Raw genomic sequence first — 19,547 nt, 5'->3', positions numbered from 1 at the left:
GCAGCTCATCCCGCCCAGCATACCATCAAAAATCTGCTCACATGCCAGTGTTGGCACACATACTGTAGATTGCCGACCCTTGATCTAGACCATCCCTGACAGCTGTTTGTCTAAACCTGTTCTTAATAACCTCCAGTGACAGAGATTCCACAGCCTCCCTAGGTAACTTATTCTTGTGGTTAACTACCCTTACAACTGGGAAGGATTTCCTAATGTCTAACCTAAATTTCTGTTGCTGCAATTTTAAACCCATTACTTCTTGTCCCGTCTCCAGTGGTTAGAGAAAAATATATCACCCTCCTCTTTATAACAACCTTTTACGTACTTGAAGACTGTTATCACGTTCTCTTCTCCAAACTAAAACCCAGTTTCTCAATCTTTCCTCAGTCATGTTTCTAGACCTATAATCATTTTTGTTGCTCTCCTTTGGACTTTCTCCAACTTGTCCATCTTTCCTGAAGTGTGATGCCCAGAACTGGTCACAATACTCCAGTTTTGAGGCCTTGTAAATACTGAGTAGAGTGGAAGAATTACTTTTCATGTCTTGCTTACAACATTCCTGCTAATACATCCCAGAATCTGAACCTTTGTCTTAACTAAAGCAGATGGAAACTAGATCACATTAATCTTTGCTGTCTATATTGGTGTCTTAAGATTTGTCTAATTCAGCAGGATGGCTGCTGCCAACAGGAGCTCAATGTTAATGCTTTATTTTCAAATAGAAATACTGGGTCTGATCTTCAGTGCTTTAACTCCCACTGAAATCAACAGGAGTTTAGAGTCTGTGGTGGATTGTTCTAGTTTTCAAATACAATTTAAATTTCAATTATACATCAAAATAGAGCCTAAAGCTGTGTCGCATTAAAGTTAATGTGCCTGTGCCTGATGTGTTTCTTTGTTCTTCTATAGGCTGGTACACTCCTCCAAAAGAAGATGGTTAATATTGTGGACTGCTGTAAACCTGGACCAATGTCAAACAGCTCTTTTTTTTTTTCTTTCTTTCTTTCTTTCCAACACACACACAGACTCAAGCTAGGAGTGCCCCTATAACAGCTGTACTGAAGACTTTAGCTATTAGATAAGTTAGTGGATAATCTGTCAGACACATCCAGTATAATTTACAGCCTTACCATTTTGCTCTTATTAGGTATCTTGGACTGAGCAGTTTTGGCCTTTACTGTATTTGTCCCTATGGATTAAGCATATTTGGGCCACTCCCTTCCTTCTCCATTTTTGTTTAAAAGTGCAAACTTTTTAAAGCTGGCTATTGAGTTACTAAAAGATCATTCAATAGGAGTCACTCACTAGTACTTACCTTTTGCAGAATGTGGACTGCAGAGACTTGCATTGTAATGTTTCATTTAAAGCCAACAAAGTTTAATACGTTGTTTAATACTGTTTTAGGAAATTTCAGGTCTTGTAAATCACAGTAGTTTTTCTGGTCTAAAATGAAAACATTTGTAGTATTGCCAAATTAAAGATATAGGAAAACATCTATGTTAAGTCATTAAACTTTTTTTTTTTTTTTTCCATGGTTGTGTGAGGATATGAAGTGTTTCTTGGAAGAGATACTCTTTATTAGATTGTTGTATTTTTAAGCAGAGCAAGGCTGTGCCAATAAAACCTTGTAACTAGTCACTTCCACTGGGGCATCAGAATCTTGCTGGGCTGTTTCTGCTACTTGTTGGCTCAAGCTACTTAACAAAAGAAGCCACAGTATGAAGCTTGAAGTTATTTAAGAAACTAAAAATCTTTTTAGGTGTTCCATTTTATTAACGGGTTGTTGCAATCATTTGTAAACTAATGAACTTATAAAGTGATTGGCACAAATCAAAATGAAAATCCTTGAACAAAAGTTTTTATATAAAAGCTACAATAAAATATAAAAAAGACATCACCTGATTCAGAGTTGTAAAAATAATGTTGCCATAGTCATGACAGTGCTTTTTGTTATTGAAAGACTAACAGGAACTATTCTTTCATTATTAGGAAATGAATCTGGGTCTGTGTAATTACTATATTTCATTGCCTTACCTAAATCAATTCTATTTTGGTTGTAGTATTAGTGATTAGATCTTTGTACTGCCAGGGATTGATATAAGGGTGTGTACCATGGATTAAGCACTTTTTTAACCCAGAAGCATGTGGTTTTTAGTTACAACTTTCAAATTTGTGCTCTTCTTCTTTTCTCTATCAGGCACCCATGGGCCTCTGTGCATTTGCTTCTAGATCCAGTTTTTAAGCTTGAAAGAACAGATTGAAGGAATTGGGCACTACTCCTGATACGTACTGTTTTGTTTCAAATAGTCTTCTAGGGAGTATAGTGGATGACTTGCCAGCCTTTCTGCTTACTTGGTTGTACATATATTCATATAGAATCCTGATAACCAATTGCTCAGACAGCAACCTTAAGTGAAAGGCAGAACTCTTTAAGCATTAAAGTTCCTTAAAACCTGAGGCTAAAATCTTTGAATACATTATTGAATTCTTTAATATTCTAATGGGCTAGCAGGTTGACAGATGCACATTTGGCATGCTTTGTTTTGGATTTCATTTTTCATTGCAGAATTATTTGGCAATGTACAGTAATTTTGTAAACTTGCATCAAGTTTATGAATAAAGAACCATTTTAAGAATTAGTCTGTTTGTGGTTAGTCTTTGAATGTAGATAGCTTTCTGTTCATGAACATGTGTGTGTTCCCAACCAATGCAATGTATAAAAGGAAAAACTGGTCAACAGGTCAAAACCTCTTTGAATTTCAGGCTCATAAGCACAGGTGTAAAATGCTCATATGAAAAACACCACTAAGCATGTAGACCAATGCATTCTGCACTAGATGAAGTTCCTAAGTTGACTTCAGGTATGGCCCCATAAAGTACACTATAATCTAAAGTATAAAAATCACATGGATCACTGGTAGTAATGCCCATGGTGGGGAGGAGGAAATGGACTTGCACAGCCACAGATGAGAAACACTCATTCACTCCCACTACTTTATCCTCTAAGATCAATGGGGCCTTCAAACTGCACATCTTGTTAACCAACAAGTGAGCAAATGGGACGAAAGCAATCAGATTCAATCTTCCACCTCTCTGAATATCTTCCTCTTCATCCAAACACCTTAACTTCCTTGGACTCAAGCCTCCCATACCAGCCCTCATCTAATCGTCTAATCTTGAGTGAATGCTAGGAAAGCCAATAGCCTACACAATCACAATCAGACAGAGTTGAAAATCATTAGCCATGTAGCCAAACCTGCCTCATTTGGTAAACTGAAGCAGACAGCACTGAATGCTGGGCTACCCCACAATTGCCCTTTGTCAAACAACTAACACAATCCCGGCCTTGAGTTCACAATCTAAATCAGAAACAGGAAACAAAATAATTCTTTTCCAGGAAGAGCATATGAGAGTTTGATCCCGATTTACCTTGCAAAAATTGGAGAATCTTCCTAAACCTAAAGAATTAAAAATGCATTAGAGTGCACCTCACCTCAACTCTACTTTAACTTACAGTGGCAATGTCATATGGCAGTCCAAGACAAAAATGGTTCTATCCTCAGCAGTTTGAGCTGCATGTGGGCAGTGGGTAGAAGAACTGTCAACCTTCAATATAGGTGACACTAAAGTAACTTTCAAGTCTTATTCTCCATATAGAAATCTCCTGCATTAAAGGGATATTAACATAGTAACTGCTGACCATTTCTGAAAGTTGTTTACAGTGTTGTAGTTGTGTTAGTTCTAGGACATGAGAGAGAAAAAAGATGGGTGAGATGTTCGAACATCTTTTGCTGGTGGAAGAGACAGACAAGATTTTGAGCTAAACAGAGCTGCTCCAGGTTTCTAAAAGGACACTTAAAAAGCAGTGTTTGGTACTACAGCTGCCCAGATCTCCCTTACAAAAAAAAAAAGCAGGTATGTGGCTTTAAATTTTTTTCATTCCCCACCCCTTCCTGCCAGAGAACTGTGCAGTTGGCTTAATAGTTACTTTATAGAGAAGTAAAATGTTGTGCAGGGTGGGGGGAATTTTACCTTAAGATGTTCTGCTGAAGGTTTATGTCCCTTTTTCTTATTCAGCTAGGTTGAGAAGGGCTGTTGATCAACTCCTAATCCAGCTACAGCCTGTACCTTAAAATCACTCACTCACATATGTAACTGAGCCTGGAACAAACACCTTGAGACAGGAAGTTGTTGTTTTCCGGTTTTTGTGTGTGTGTGTTTTTTTTTTTTGAGGAGCAGAGGAAAATGTGTAGCTTTTACTTTCATACATCAATCCACTTGTTCAAGGCCCAGTTAACGCAGCTTTTAGGCTGGACTCTTGTTATGCCAATGGTCTGACCCATAGCTGATTCTCCTTTCCTCGTGCAATGCTTGGGCAGTATGTAAAGGGAGGGCATCCAGGCATGAGGCACTGCACGCTTTCGAAGCCTGTTTGCCTTTTGTGGGCTGCGGCATCCCTTCCCCCCCCACTACCCCAATTCTTAAACTGCCTCCACCCGGCCCCAGGCACAGGCATCGCTGTCTCTCCCTCCCCGATCCCCGGCAGCGTTAACAACAAACCACACCACAACCTTTAAGGTATTTCTCCTCAGCCCCTGTCCCTAGAGTACAACTGGGCAGAAGTCACAGCGACGCTACGAGACTTGCCCCAAGTCAGACACGAAGGCCATAGCTGAGCAGGGAACCGAAGCCAGGGCTCTGCAGGCTACACCAGTCACACATGCCCCAATCCCCATCGCCAAGAACCGGAAGTCACGGCTCCACCGGCTGTCGTGATGTCACGTGGTCACTTCGCAGCCGTTAGCCGCCCGGTCGGTGTATACCTCATTCCCACAGCAGGGAAGCGTTTTGTGGCTAGTCACGTGCTCTGGAGGCGGAGACCGGAAGTGGGCGCCGTGCGGATGACGTACTCAAAATGCGCCGCTGCCAAGGCTTCCGGCTCCCAGCCCGCCTCTTGGTGCGCGAGGCAGGTGCCGGGAACAGAGGCGTGGGTGGCGGTTGCCATGGAGTCGGACGGCAAGGGGGCCTACGTACTGAGTAACCTGGCTGAGGTGGTAGAGCGGATCCTGAGCTTCCTGCCCACCAAAGCGTTGCTGCGGGCGGCTTGGTGAGGACCGGCCCCGGGCTTCTCCTCGATCCGCACCGGGGGAGTTGGGGTCTGCCGCCGCGGGCTGAACCCTCGCCTCCCAGCTCCTTCCCTCAGACAGCCCCGGTGTCCCCCTGAGAACTGGCTGGGCCCCGCTCTCCTGCCTGAGCCCAGGCCCTCACTCTCCCCCGGAGCCGGGCCCTGGTTGTTCCTCCCCTGTGCGCAGCGGGAGCCCGAGGACAATTTGGGATGCAAAAGCACGATCCGCTCCCAGGAGCGCGTGCCCGGGCCTGTGACGCGAGCGAGTCACTTCCCGCGCCGGCGGGGGAACGGCTGGGCCCGTGGCCGGGGTGACGTGAAGCCGGCGCACAGGCCCCAGTCCCGAGAACAGTGTGTAAGAGGAAGCAAGGGCTGGACTTGGCCCTGCTCCGGGCTGATCAGGCCTCGCTGCTTCTGCAGGGAGGTGGGCAGGGGATGCGTTGCGGGAACAGCCACGTTTCCCAGCCTCTCGTGAAGTCAGCCCCGCCCTCAGAGCGGCTTAAAACCGCGCTCTTTACGTCAGCCAAGCAGCGACAGAGCCTGCGGTGCTGCCACACCGGGGCTGTTGCTTATCTAGTTTTCTGTTGCTGTCCCACGCAGCTGCCCAGCTCTGGGAGAAGCTCGTGATAGTGCTTGCCACGTTTGTAAATGTTAACAAAGTATTTTGAGCTCCTCAGATCAAAGGAGCCCTAGCAGCATAAAACAAGGTTACTTTCTCCTACTCTGACAGTATTTTGTTTTGCTGATTTATATATTTGTGCTGTAGAGAGGATCTGGGAATGAATTGTTCAGTTTGCTCTTTTGATCAGCTGCCCCTGACACATTATTTGCTTAATTTATTGTGACTGGTACTGAACAGGGCAATTCATTATCAAAATTGCTGGCATTTTTTGAAATTCAGAAACAAATCTTAAAACAGAACCCATACAAATAATGCATTCAGTTTGTTCTTTAATAGATGTTAGAAAACCAATCAACAATTTACACTTTTTGATTTAAATTTTGGTGTTTTTTTTTTTTAAGTGCAAGAGTTTCTCATAAGAATGTGGGATAGATACTTCCAAGTCAAAAATTTTAAAAATACCTGAAGGTCGAATGACAGCTGCTAAAATTTCTTTTTGTATATTGTAGTAAATTTTTGTATTTTAGTGTTTGCCGGTTATGGAGAGAATGTGCCCGTAGATTACTGAGAACACAGCAGAGCATAGCGTGGGTCTCTGCACTTGAGCCTGGCCCATCTGATAGTCATTCACTGGTCCGTGCATTAGCCGAAGAACTTGAGGTAGGTAAAATACTACTGTTAAATGCATACATTGGCCATTCCAATATGAATTTATAACTACTATGATATAATCCACATGCATACTTGTGAGTCTGTGGTGATACATTTTTCTAAAGTCAATTCTTCCATACTGTTGTAGTGCACATTTTAAGTTTCAATTCATATCTATACACAGCTGTATAAGGATATAACATAAGAGCGGCCACACTGCATCAGACCAAAGGTCCGTCTAGCCCAGAATCCTGTCTTTGATCGTGGCTAATGCCAAGTGCCCCAGAGGGAATGAACAGAACAGGTAATCATTAAGTGATCCAGTCTCTGTCGCCCACTTGATTACCTATTCTGTTCATTTCCTCTGGGGCACTTGGCATTGGCAGCTGTTGAAAGACAGGATACTGGGCTAGATGGACCTTTGGTTTGATCCAGTATGACCACTCTCATGTTTTTATGTCCTTATGCAGCTGTTTTATGGTTATGGAATGTTCAGCCGTTTGGCCTTAAGTATCACATTATGCAGTTTCATGGTTTGTCTGACTCTTTCACTAAAAAGACATTACAAAGCTTGGTTTGGTCATACAAATCAGACATATTTCAATTCATTTTTTCTGGTCTTGACCCCTTTACCGATTGAAGTCAGAGAAACCCATTTTGTTTTGTGATCCCCATTGTATTTCAAGAGCTATGCTTTGTATTGTAACCTTCATTTTGAAGTGTGACCTTAATGTTGTCTTGCAAGTTCTTGTGTGGATTAGAGCATCTGCGGGAGCGGGGAAAGCTGCCCTTGATTGCTGTCACAATCAACATTGAATGACTCTTCCCCCTGGAAGATGGCGGGGTTCTATTGGTAGGACCATTGACTTTAAATTTGGGGGGAGGAAGGACTTCACCAGCTGAAGCACGTGGACCAAAGGAAGCAGACACTGTTTTAAAAGAGGGGTGCTTCGCTAAGCGAGGGTGGGGGTAGTCCACTGGCACAGGTAAAAAGACCAAACTAAAGAGGGCAAGAAAGGCTGCCATGCCTAAGGACACTGTCCAAAGCCAAGACACTCAGAATGGGAGAGATCAGACTTAGAGCAGGGGGGCTGTGGTCAGGATTTTGTTAGTTTTTGTGTTCTTTAACTCGCTAATGCATTTTAAGAGAAAAATATCTATAGTTAAGAAGTTCCTTTGCTGAGCCTGTGTTCTTTGTTTCTCTGCCACATTGTCCCAGAGTAGTTTAGCTAGCAGCCAGAGCTCCCAAGCCAGGTGAATTCTGGAGGTAACTTGTCTAAGCAATTGGGAGTTCAGGAAGGCTGTGGCACTGATTCCCAAGTCCAGGCAGCTGGAATGCAGGGTCCCACTACCCAAAAGCATGCCAGACATGGGGTCTGCTCTTGGGAGTGTGCCTGATAGACATACAGCTACAAACACTGACTAGTCACTGCTGAGACCCAACGGGGTTAAACACACATTGGATGCAGTGGGTTAGGTCCACTCACTCCAGACTGTTGTCTATTCAGAGAGTGGGACTGGGCCAGGCTGTAATAGGCAAGACTCCAGTTTTTAAACTGGATTGTAAATTTTCATTTGAGTATTAGTAATTTAAGGTGATCGTGATAGCATGGTAAGGAAAGTTCATTTTAAAATATATTCTTATGTTGACACTGATCCTTAATTTGAGAGAATTTTAAGCAACTTAGTCTAACCAGGCAGACAGCAGTGCCGACTAGGAAACAGTGGCAGGTAGTAAGTTATCTGTGACAAGTCTGGGGTCCCATTTTTTCAGCATTCTGGAGAATATAAGCCATCATTTTTCATCTACAATTTTTAAAAGTTCTAACATCTTACTTAAATATACACTGGAGAATGATCAATGCGTGGTTTACAGCACTTTAAAATGAGCGAAGCTGAAGCAGATGACATTCACTACTACTGATACAAACTTCAGAGAACATGGACCACCGAATATCAAAAGAGTAAAGTATTTCTAGTTCCAAACATCAGTGAATATTTAAATAGAATATTTCTCTAGAAACACAGGTGTTCAAATCACTACAGTTGGACAGATTTATTGTTTATATAAATCAGCTCTTGAAGTGGTAACTGGATGGCGCTAGGGATTTACAACTGGACGTGGAGTGCTCTGTCTTTAGGGCCACAAATGTGGGCTATATCAGTAGTGACAAAGTTGTTCCCACCTGACAGCTGTTTGGCCAGTTACAGAATTAATGTCGGTAAAGTGCACTGAGGTTCTTTGATAAAAGGCACTAGGAGATGTACCCATGCTTGTCATACCCAGATCGTTCCTATCGCTGACTTCCAGGAATCTCCCTCTCTTGCCTCTAGTTCATTTTGATTTTCTTTGTGGGACAAAGGTGTGGCAGCCTGGAATTAGGTAGTAGAGTCTGCTTTTCTTATACTGTGTTCGTCATTTATCTTTTTTGTACTTTACAGAATGTGCATGTGCTGCCACGAATAGTGCTCTACATAGCAGATGCAGGGACTTTCATTGGGTATGAAGAGTGTCACAGACAAAAGAGGGGTATGTATAAATCCTATATATACTTTTTTAAGAGAACCTTGTTATGTACAACTGTAATGGAGTAGGATGCTTAAAGGAAAACAATCCGGTAATGTGATATTGTCAAGAGGGCATCGTCATCTTGTGTTTGCATCAAGAGATGTGAGCCATGTAAATGTAGGCAATTCTATATATAGGGCCCTACCAAATTCACAGCGACAAAAAAACATGTTGCGGACCATGAAATATGGTATTGTAGGAGGGTGTCAGAATTGCCACCCTTACTTCTGTGCTGCCATCAGAGCTGCGCGGCTGGAGAGTGTAGAGCAGCAGCTGCTGGAGAGCGCAGCTCTGAAGGCAGCACCATCACCAGCAGCAGCACAGAAGTGAGGGCAGTATGGTATATTGGGGGGCAGGTTTTGTCATTTTTTGCAGGGAGTCAGGGCGGGCAAATGCCCAAGGCACTTTGGTTCCGTATCCTCTTCTCTTCCCCTCCCAGACACACCCACAAGTGCTGGACCTGGAGAGGGGCCGGGCTGGGGGTGCACCAGCCAGGCAATTCTGCATTGCGCCAGGCTCCAGCTGCTAGTCCAGCTGGACTGAAAATGGATGGGACTTCCTCTTCCCCTGCATGTTACACTCATGAGGGTGGGTCAGACCCACCTCTGGGAACCTCCACTGGCTGCCGGAAGCTCTGTGGCTGCTGGCTGGGAGCCCAGTTGTGAAATTTGCCCTGCCATCAGAAGCGGTGCAGAAATAAGGGTGGCAATATTGCATTCCCACTGCAGTAGCCTTGCAACTTCCCTCCACAATACCCTTTTGGGTCGGGACCACCGTGGCTAAAACACCATGATATTTTGGATTTAAATATCTGAAATGGTGAAATTTAAAATTTTGAAATCCTATGATTGTGAAATTTACCAAAATGGACCTTGAATTTGGTAGGGCCCTATCTATATAGGTTCATATAATAATTAAGGCTGTTGATTAATCACAGTTAATTCACGCGATTAACTCAAAAAAGTTAATCTCGAGTAATTGCACTGTTAAACAATAGAATACCTAAATTTATTAAATATTTTTGGCTCTTTTTCTACATTTTCACATATATTATTTTAATTATAATGCAGAATACAAAGTGTACAGTGCTCACTTTATATTATTTTTATTACAAATATTTGCACTGTAAAAATGATTAAACAAAATGAATAGTATTTTTCAATTCACCTCATACAAGTACTGTAGTGCAATCTCTGTATCATGAAAGTGCAACTTACAAATGTAGATTTTTTTGTTTTACATAACTGCATTCAAAAACAAAACGATGTAAAACTTTAGAGCCTGCAAGTCCACTCAGTCCTACTTCTTGTTCAGCCAGTCACTAAGAGAAACAAATTTGTGTAGTGCCGTCCACTTCTTAATTACATCATCTGAAAGTGAGAACAAGTGTGTGAAATTTCTAAAGATAGCTATAGCACTCAACCCAAGATTTAAGAATCTGAAGTGCCTTCCAAAATCTGAGAGGGCGAGGTGTGGAGCATGCTTTCAGAAGTCTTAAAAGAGCAACAGTCTGATGTGGAAACTACAGAACCCAAACCACCACCACCAACAAAAAATCAACCTTCTGCTGGTGGCATCTGACTCAGATGAGGAAAATGAACATGCAATCATCTGCATTGCTTTGGATAGTTATCATATATGTCCTCTGGAGTGGTGGTAGAAGCATCAAGGGACACGTGAATCTTTAGCACATATGGCATGTAAATATCTTGTGATGCCAACTACAACAGTGCCATGTAAATGCCTGTTCACACTTTCAAGTGACATTGTAAATAAGTGAGCAGTATTATCTTCTGCAAATGTAAACAAACTTATTTGTCTGAGTGATTGGCTGAACAAAGAAGTAGGACTGAGTGGACTTGTAGGCTGTAAAGTTTTACATTGTTTTGTTTTGAATGCGGGCGGGGGTTTGTATATAATTCTACATTTGTAAGTTCAACTTTCATGATAGAGATTGCACTACAGTACTTGTATTAGGTGAATTGAAAAATACTATTTCTTTTGTTCTTTACAGTGCGAATATTTGTAATAAAGAATAAATATAAAGTGAGCACTGTACACTTTGTACTCTGTTGTAATTAAAATCAATATATAGTAACTCCTTGCTTAACCTTGTAGTTATGTTCCTGAAAAATACTATTTTAAGTGAAATGATGTTAAGCAAATGCAATTTCCCTATAAGAATTAATGTAAATATGGAGGTTAGGTTCCAGGGAAATTTTTTTTGCCTAAGTTTGTAAGTTTTAAACAAACAATTTAATGCTGTTCAAAGCAATGATGATTGTGAAACTTGGTTGAGGTGGTAAAGTCAGAGGGTGGGATATTTCCTAGGGAATGCCTTACTTCTAAATGATGAACTTGCACTCGACTGAGCCCTCAAAGGTTAACACATTGTTAATGTAGCCTCACACTCTGCAAGGCAGCACGAATGGAGGAAGGGGAGACAGCATGGCAGAGAGAGACAGAAACATATACCCTGTGTATATGAGAGAGAGAGAGACGTGTGTTGCCCCCTTAAGTAAACTGACCCCACTCTAAGTACATTGCCGTTTTCACTTGATCAGCAAGTTGAGACAGCAGCTGCTGCCAGCAAGCTCCCTGCATCCTAGTCCTGAGCCCTGTCGTGTCCCTACCACTGATCTGTGGAGATGGGGTAAAGGAACGGGGGAGCAGGGAGAGATACACCCTGACATTAGCACTCATCTTTCCCACACACAGCTCTCCGTCCCACACAGCAAGCAGGAGGGTCCCAGGAGCTTATGGCAGTGCAGGGAGGGACACCTGAACTGCCTGGCAATTGATAGCCTGCTGGGTGGCTGCTGCACAGGGAACTTAAGGGAGCGGGGAACTGATTGGGGGGGTGAGGAGCTGTGGCCCACCTTGGTTCCAAGCCCCCACCAGCTAGCTCCAACAGGCTGCTTTTTCTGCAAACAGTGGACAAAGCAGGCGGCTGCCAAATGATTTTATAAGAGAGCATTGTGCAGCTTTAAACAAGCATGTTCTCTAATTGATCATCAACGTAACATCATTAACTGGGACCACATTAAGTGAAGAGTTACTGTATTTGAAAATGTAGAAAACACCTCAAAATATTTAAATAAATAATATTATATTATTGTTTAACAGCGCAATTAATCATGGTTGATTTTTTTTAATGGCTTGACAGTCCTAATAAGAATTATACATCAGGGTGTACTAGAACTCATTTTTCACCTCATCTTATTCAGGATCTTTAATTCTCCATATTCTGTGTACTATAGTTCTGTTACATACATTAGCTGTATAGGATTTGTCATGTGCTGAATGAGGTGGCCAATGAGCTGCATTGTTTGATTGCATTGATTTGATGGTTGATTTGATTTGTTTTAATCCATATGCAAAGTCAATTCTATTTCATATGAATTTGCAACCTTTAACCTTTCTGTGCCTTAGTTTTTCCTCTTTTGTTGCAGCAAGGAAAAGAAATAGTAAAGAAACAGCAATTGCACTAGAAAAGCTGTTGCCAAAACGATGCCAAGTTTTGGGACTGGTCGCTCCTGGAATTGTAGGTAAGAGGAAGAGATATAACAATCTGATTTCAAGGTATAGTTCAAATGGTTAACTTTTTCAGACTACTATTTATTAGACTCCCAAATGCTCTCAAATTGAGGCACAGTCCTACAGATTTGTATGTAGACTGTACTAGTATCTCATTGTCTACTAATTCCAAATTGCTCAATGTCTACCACAGTTTAAAGAATTCATGACAGTGCTGCTTAGTTATATGATGTGACTTGAAAATTCTTAAACTCGTGTTTTTTCAGTTTGCCTAGAAAAGATTGACTTTGGAAAAAATTGGGTGTGCTAGATATTTGAACAAGGATCAAAGGCCTCAGTATCAGCTGATGGCTATTATGGAATTTCTTCTGGAGAAACCTGCTCAGCAGTCAAATATAAAGGTCAATGGTATAGCAGACTTGACCAACTCTGACATGATTTCTGGGATTTCAGACAAAAACTTCGGAAAGCACTATAAACTCTGTCCCAGTTGTGATCATATTAGCTTCCACAGCCAATTATTATGGTGTTTTTATTATTTTAAGATCCAAGTGATAATTTGTGTCCAAACGAGTTGTACAGTATTCACATTTCTTAATCTTTGATATGACTGCAGCTACAAAATAAGAGGTGACTAAGCAGAGAGGTCATAGGCTGTACTCTGTCTCCTAGGCAGAGGATGGCATGAAGCACACATTATATTTTTTGGTTGGGGTCATGTTTCTGACCAGTCCCCTAGGTGTATGTTAAGAAAATCTTCCATATTTGAGGAGTCTATCTCTAATAAACTCATTGATCCAGATAACTTGGCCAAACTTCCCTGGATCTGTTTGTTCAAAATTTAAAGAAACACCATGGATTTAAAAATGGCACTTCATTTTTTTTTTTTTCACTTTCTGTGTTACAAGGGACATGCAATGGCTATCACTGAAAGAATTGAGGGAATTTTCCTTTATTTTTAGTTTACTTGTGCATTTGACTCTTTGTATATATTTTCCCCAGTTTGAATGAGTCTTCACATTTTAAAAGTATGAACACGTGGTTGTAAACCTACAGAAATTTGCAGCGGTCAGCTGTACCAAATGAGACTTTGTTTTTAATTTGACTAGCTTTCAATTTGACGAGAGGTAATATTTTCAAAAGCACCTGCATCCTAATTTTTTACCCAGTTTCCCTTATGTATGTCATTACGTGGGCAAAAGTATTTTTATCAAAATAAACAAGATATTCACATTACACTTCTTTATCAGTTACTCCAATGGGCTCAAGCAGCAATCGACCTAAAGAAATCGAAGACGGTGAAGCTGGCTTTGCTTTATTGTTCCCTAAAATTGATGGTGTGAAAATCCATACCTTCCACTTTTTTAAAGTCTTTGATGAAAGCAAATTGACTGAAGCAGGCAAGTTATTTAATTTTATATCAAATATTTTGTATGCTGTAGCCTCGGTTTTGTAGGGGCTCTGTGTGAAGTGAGTTGTATTTGTGACTGCAAAACTCGAGTTGCCTCCTGGCTGGGTGGGTGGGCACAGGTTCCCTTGAAGCCTGGATCGCCATATAAATGCAAGGCTGCCAGTGATTGTTAACTTTGTCCCCCCAGCAGGGTACTAAAGTACAAAGTGTAATCTTGAGAGGTGATCTTGGATCTCTTCAGTTAAATTTGAGCAGTCCTGTTGTTCCAGCTCAGTGCATGAGTGGGGATGTTGCAATCCTGGCTACAGTCATTCTCTTTGGGTAGCCTCCTACATTATTGAACAGTCATCACACAATAATCAGGACTGTGCAACTGGAAGTATTTCAGATTGTTTGGGTTTTTTTAAACCAGGGCTCAGGGTGATTTTTTTTCATACTTTAACATCTGTAGTCCCCAAATTGTATGCCATGGTGAGGAGCAGCGGTGTGGAGAAGAGAGCAAGAATCCCCCGGGGAATATAAAGTAATGTACAGTCAACACACTAGGTGCTCAGCAAAATGTCTTGCTTGTGAATTGTAATTTGGCCAGTTTGTGTTTATGAGCTTGTTCACGTCTGCGAATTGACAGGTACCTTATCTGTGACTGGAAAAACCCCAAACACTAAATATCGATGAGAGCTAGAAGGGGTTTGTACAGTCCTCCTGCTATCAGAGCCAGCCTTTGAGCACTATAGAAGTGTGTGTCTGTGTGTGTGTTCGAAATGCAAACTGTCTAGCCCACCACTTGAGGGCACAGGATTACTGCGACAGCAGTGAGCTAGGCAGCATTACTGAAGGTGTTTGTGAGTAGGTGTAAATAAATATAATGAGAATAATTCAAATGCTTGGATTTCAGAGACTGAGACCCTGCCTTAAAGGTAAAAAAAAAAAAAAAAATTTTATTTGTTTTGTATTCCCAGGTCTTAAAAATAATCCAGAGCTCCGTGTGGTTCTTCTATTTGTCTACAATTCTTGGAAGCCGGGAGCTGATCGGTTTCTTAATCAGATAATCAATCCTTTAAATGAAAAAAGTATCATCTTGGCTGGGGGGTATGTGGAGAGCTTGACGTCACTGACCTCTGAGAAGTGGGTATCTCTTTCAAGTTAATTTGTGGTGAAACATTGTGGAATCATAGCAGGGTACAGCGCTGGGCATGAAACCTCTGTGAATAGGGCTGAGTCAGACATCTGTGAAAGGCACGATCCAAGCACAGTGATATCATTTTTATGCAGGGAGAGAAAATACCCAAGGACTTCCTTTTTCTAACCAGTGTTGTTTTTCATAGTAGTAATGAAGTATTAAGGAATGTCTTGAATCACAGTGAAAGATGATACAGGGCTGCTGCTGCTGCTGTGTACTCCAGTAGGAAAAGCTGGAGACTTTGTCATATGGCTTTGCTTTGTGGCCTGTTACAAAAAGTAGTTTTAAATCTTGGATTCTAGAGAGCAACTTTCAGGTGAATTAGACAACATTTTCTGCTTTGAAGATTCTCTACTGGTGAGAGTTTATTCCAGTTTGGCAGTTCTTTGCTTGAAATCGATTCTGCCTTCTGTATGCTTTAATCTTCAGCATTTGTGCTCTTTTCTTTCTCATTATGCATTATATAGTAACACTGTAATTGCTTGGTCATTCTTAGAAAGGCCAGTCTTGCCAGCCAGTTTATAAAGGCTTTACATTTCAGATTTCATCATTGTGTGAGTGTGTGTGTGGCTGGCACCTATCATGTCTTCCAATTTGTGTGTTAAATTATTCCTTAAGTGTATTACTTCCATTTTTGTCCATTGTAATGTGAAACAAATACAGCAGACCCTCACTATAACGTGTGTCTTTATAGCATGAATTCAATTATAGCGCGGGAGCATGCATGGATCCCAAATGTAATAACCTTCATTGGAATCTATGGTAACGCGGTCCCTGCGTTAACATGGGACTGCGCATGGATCCAAAACCCAACGTTCTAGCGGGGGTCCATTGTACTTAATTTCTTCCTGTCAGGTGTTGAGATGTCAGTGATGATCCCCTGGGTTTCTGAAAATTCTGTGGCCTGGGATTCCTAACTTTTTTTGAAAAATTGTAGAGACTGAGGCTAGCAATAAGATGCTGCTTCAATATGTAGCTACTAGGTCTGTCAAGCGATTTAAAAAAAATTAATCTTAATCACAGTTTTAAACAAACTGTTAAAAAATTAGAATACTATTTAAATATTTTGGGGGTTTTCTATATTTTCAAATATAGGATCAGAGCTGGGGGCATGGGGCTTCAGTCGTTCTTGAGGTTTGGGGTGCTGGGCTCCATTCCCCTCCCCACCATCCAGGGACCTCGGGCTAGGGCTGCTCCTGCTACCGATGCTTCCCACCCCACCCATAGGTATGCGATTAACGTGTTAATTTTACTTTCAGTTAATCGCAGGCTTTAACTGCAAGTGACAGCCCTAGTAGCTATAGTAATGGATGCTCAGACAATGTTCTGACTTTAAGTACTCTTTAAACCCCATTGTGCGTAGGTATTGCAAGTTGGAGAATGCTGTGCTATAGTATGTTTGGCAAGGGAAGGGTTCAACCCGGGCAGACATCAGTATATGTCCATTATGGCTAAGAGAAAAGCCAGCATTTTCTGGTAACTAAGAAAAAGGGTGAAGCAACAGCAATCACGAGCTTTTATTGTCTAGCTCCTTCCTCCTGCTGCCCAGTTTGGTTACTTGAATTCTGAGTACTAATTTGTCCAGAGCGTATCAGGCCTATATAATTTCAAGGACTAAATAGATAGAGTCCCTGCAAACTACTGAACCTGGCACCTGGTTTGGTGATCCCACAGATCAAATCACTATTAGTGCTCAAAGGTGGGTTTATGCCAAATGTCCCAGAAGGACATTTTTCCATTGCTGAGGCATAGGAAAGGTTTGCTATTGGCTTGTGAATAGGAGGTGTCTGCCTTTGACTTGACTTATTGGAGCATCTTTGTTGCTTTTGTGGGTGACTGAAAAAATCTTTTTAGAATATTGTCGTCTATATTGGGTGTTCAGTTTGTATAAAGTTCTAGTGCAGCCTTTGTATTGAAATGTAGACCAGTTCCTTTGGAATCTTTTCTAATTTGGTGCATGTTGTCTTTCAGTAACACTGAGGCTGGCGATTCCTATGGTGTGGTTGGATTGGCTTTCAGTGGACCCCAGCTACAGAGTGCTGCAGTTTTGTTAGACCAGGATGTAATTGATGAACGGACTGTAGAAGCAGCAATGCAGCGTCTTAAAGCAGCAAACATTCCTGAGCACCACACCATTGGGTTCATGTTTGCATGTGTTGGCAGAGGACACCAGTATTATAAAACAAAAAGGAATCTTGAAGCAGATGCATTTAGGAAGTTTTTCCCTAATGTTCCCCTATTTGGCTTTTTTGGACATGGAGAAATAGGATGTGATCGAATAGTCACTGGGAATTTCATACTGAGAGAATGCAATGACATAAAGGATGATTTACTCCATGGTTATACTACAGTTATGACTCTTATTCATCTTGGTTCAACTAAAGCAAACCAAGTTTAAACATGTTTTTTAAATACACCAGCTGAGCTACTTTGTTGTTTCCATTCCAGAGAACTGAAAAATCTGGAATGATGTACATACATACTATAAAAGCACCTTCCAAAATCTAAAGTAATCACTTTTGTATTGTTGTAAAATCATGTAGTCATGATAGTGTTTAATGCAGTAGGTATGGGGACGCTTTGCATTTTGTGTAATACTGTGCAAAAGTCAGAACTGCAGGTAAATGTACATGTGTTCAAATTTTACAACAGAAGGAAGCTTTTCTTTCTTTCTCTCAAGGCTAGAAGAGTGCACAAATGCCAGTGTAGTCTAGTAAAAATGCTCAACAGTATAGAGAAGTGAACCATCAGTATTTTGATGTGATCTCTAGTATACATAAAAGCTACTGATATGTATGTGTCCGGTTCCACCTTTACCTGAGTCTTCTCTCAACAGAGATATGTACATTCCATCCAGATTTAGAACTGGGCCCTGCCTACAAGCAATAATACCTCTTTATTAGGTCAAATGAGTGAGAATATTTGGGCAATAATCATGAAGTGTGTATTAAATAAAATACAAAATATATGTAAAAGGTACAATGTCTTCTATGTTTAGAGAAAAAAGCCAATTTAAAGGGACACTTATCAGGTTACAAACTGAGTCCCTTCAAGAACACCTTGGATTAAAACAATTTTAAGTATCTGACATGCTCTTTACTGTGTCTGCTGTTTTACTTTTACATTTCTCAGCTTGGACAGTGAAAATGTACCAGTCGCCTTTGCTCTTAGACTCTCCGGTACAAGCACAATGATGCATTGTGGAGGCTGTCGATGCTGCAAAGGGCTGTTTAATTCATTTAAAAACATCCTGTGGAAGCTTAAAAATAAAAATGGAAACGTTTCCATTGGCCTCAAGTTCCTTAAAAGTTCTGGACATTTTTACTGACCCTAAAATGTGGGCCAAGCCTAGACCACCCCATGTCTCTTTTATAAATTAGTTTTTGCAAAAAGGTCTTTCTTTGTTGCATTTTTCTCACTTTTACTATAATGAACAGAGAATTTTTCCCAGGCTTGTTCGGGTGTAAGTTTTTAAATGCAGTTTTGCTTTTATTACCCACTCGGAGCAATACAGCTGAATTGACAAAATATTAACTTCACTAGATACTGAAGTGTACATTCAGAGTTTTATACAAAACACAGTATAGCTTTATTATAACTCAAATATTTTGGTAGTATTTCATGCTGTCTCTAAATTCCAAATCAGGCAACTATCCTATCCCTTATGTTGTATGTTGGCATCAGGGTAGATTGGGAAATCTTACAGGAAACTCTAAAATGGGAGGAAAATTCTGATCCATTATAGTTATTTGATCTTTAGTAGGAAAGAGATGCTTTTTTTGTTCTAGGACATACTGCTTGCTTTTCTGAAAACTGTTTGGAAATAACTATCAATAGTACACACCTTGAACATTTTTGGCAATATGACATGTCAGGAGAAAAATTGTCACTGACATTTATGCTCACAGTTACATCAGGACTAGTTTGTTTTGTCCTGAGGGAGGAGTCAGCAGATCATTTAATTCTCTGCCATGTTACTTTGGCATTCAGAAAACATCAGCTTTCTGCATTTCTTCCATCCTGCATTTGGTAAAGCCTCAACACTGTACTGCTTTGCTGTGAGCATACTTAACTTTGGAGGTATATATTGTATTTCTTCATCCTCAGCTATTTATACTTCCCCCCCCCTCCTTCTTTGTGCTTCCACAGACATTTGTCACAAGTTTCTTCAAACACTTTATGGTATAAAATTATATACCTCTCCCTGGTCAATGATGCTGAAATTCTTGCTGAATCAGCAGCAGTATAATTCAGCAATAACCAAAGGAAAGCTTGTATAAGAACTTTTTAAAGGGCACGTATTTCAGCTCACAAGAGCTGCTGAGCACTTGCAGCTTTTATTCTCTTCATTAATCAGACACAATGCAGATCGGATTTTTTTTTTTCCGAAGAGGATATCTGGAGTTTCAGTGCAGGCATTTGGTATTCATTTGCTCTATGATTAAAATTATT

General features: G+C 41.0%; 2 protein-coding genes across 4 annotated transcripts in view; both read left to right on the top strand.

Annotated features, from left to right (window-relative positions):
• The window catches only part of UBE2Q2 (ubiquitin conjugating enzyme E2 Q2), an 80,692-nt gene extending 78,053 nt beyond the window's left edge, over positions 1-2,639 (top strand). For both annotated transcript variants that reach the window (XM_075069533.1, XM_075069532.1), the window contains one exon: positions 910-2,639. In XM_075069533.1, coding sequence (XP_074925634.1) covers positions 910-941 — 32 coding nt within the window. In that variant the 3' untranslated portion in view covers positions 942-2,639. The remainder of the gene's footprint in view (positions 1-909) is intronic.
• A 2,157-nt stretch (positions 2,640-4,796) lies between these two features.
• FBXO22 (F-box protein 22) lies at positions 4,797-18,183 on the top strand. 2 transcript variants are annotated; one of them, XM_032763093.2, is made up of 7 exons: positions 4,797-4,966; positions 6,275-6,407; positions 8,841-8,928; positions 12,420-12,515; positions 13,755-13,904; positions 14,875-15,040; positions 17,067-18,183. In XM_032763093.2, the coding sequence occupies exons 1-7, from the start codon at positions 4,902-4,904 to the stop codon at positions 17,491-17,493; spliced, it is 1,125 nt and encodes a 374-aa protein (XP_032618984.2). In that variant the 5' UTR covers positions 4,797-4,901; the 3' UTR covers positions 17,494-18,183. The 2 variants fall into 2 exon arrangements, with proteins under 2 accessions (XP_032618984.2, XP_032618983.2); XM_032763092.2 differs by having other exon boundaries at positions 4,798-5,107.
• The last annotated feature ends 1,364 nt before the right edge of the window (positions 18,184-19,547 follow it).

Source organism: Chelonoidis abingdonii, chromosome 9, assembly GCF_003597395.2.
Source record: "Chelonoidis abingdonii isolate Lonesome George chromosome 9, CheloAbing_2.0, whole genome shotgun sequence".
Lineage (NCBI taxonomy): Eukaryota > Metazoa > Chordata > Testudines > Testudinidae > Chelonoidis > Chelonoidis abingdonii.
The sequence above is the reverse complement of the archived record's forward strand: the minus strand, read 5'-3'. Positions and strand labels throughout refer to the sequence as shown.

Coding starts and splice junctions, on each gene's coding strand:
- FBXO22 (XM_032763092.2), top strand. CDS start 4,902: ATGACGTACTCAAAATGCGCCGCTGCCAAGGCTTCCGGCTCCCAGCCC. Junction 5,108..6,274: donor GCGTTGCTGCGGGCGGCTTG/GTGAGGACCGGC, acceptor TTTGTATTTTAG/TGTTTGCCGGTTATGGAGAG. Junction 12,516..13,754: donor GGTCGCTCCTGGAATTGTAG/GTAAGAGGAAGA, acceptor CTTCTTTATCAG/TTACTCCAATGGGCTCAAGC.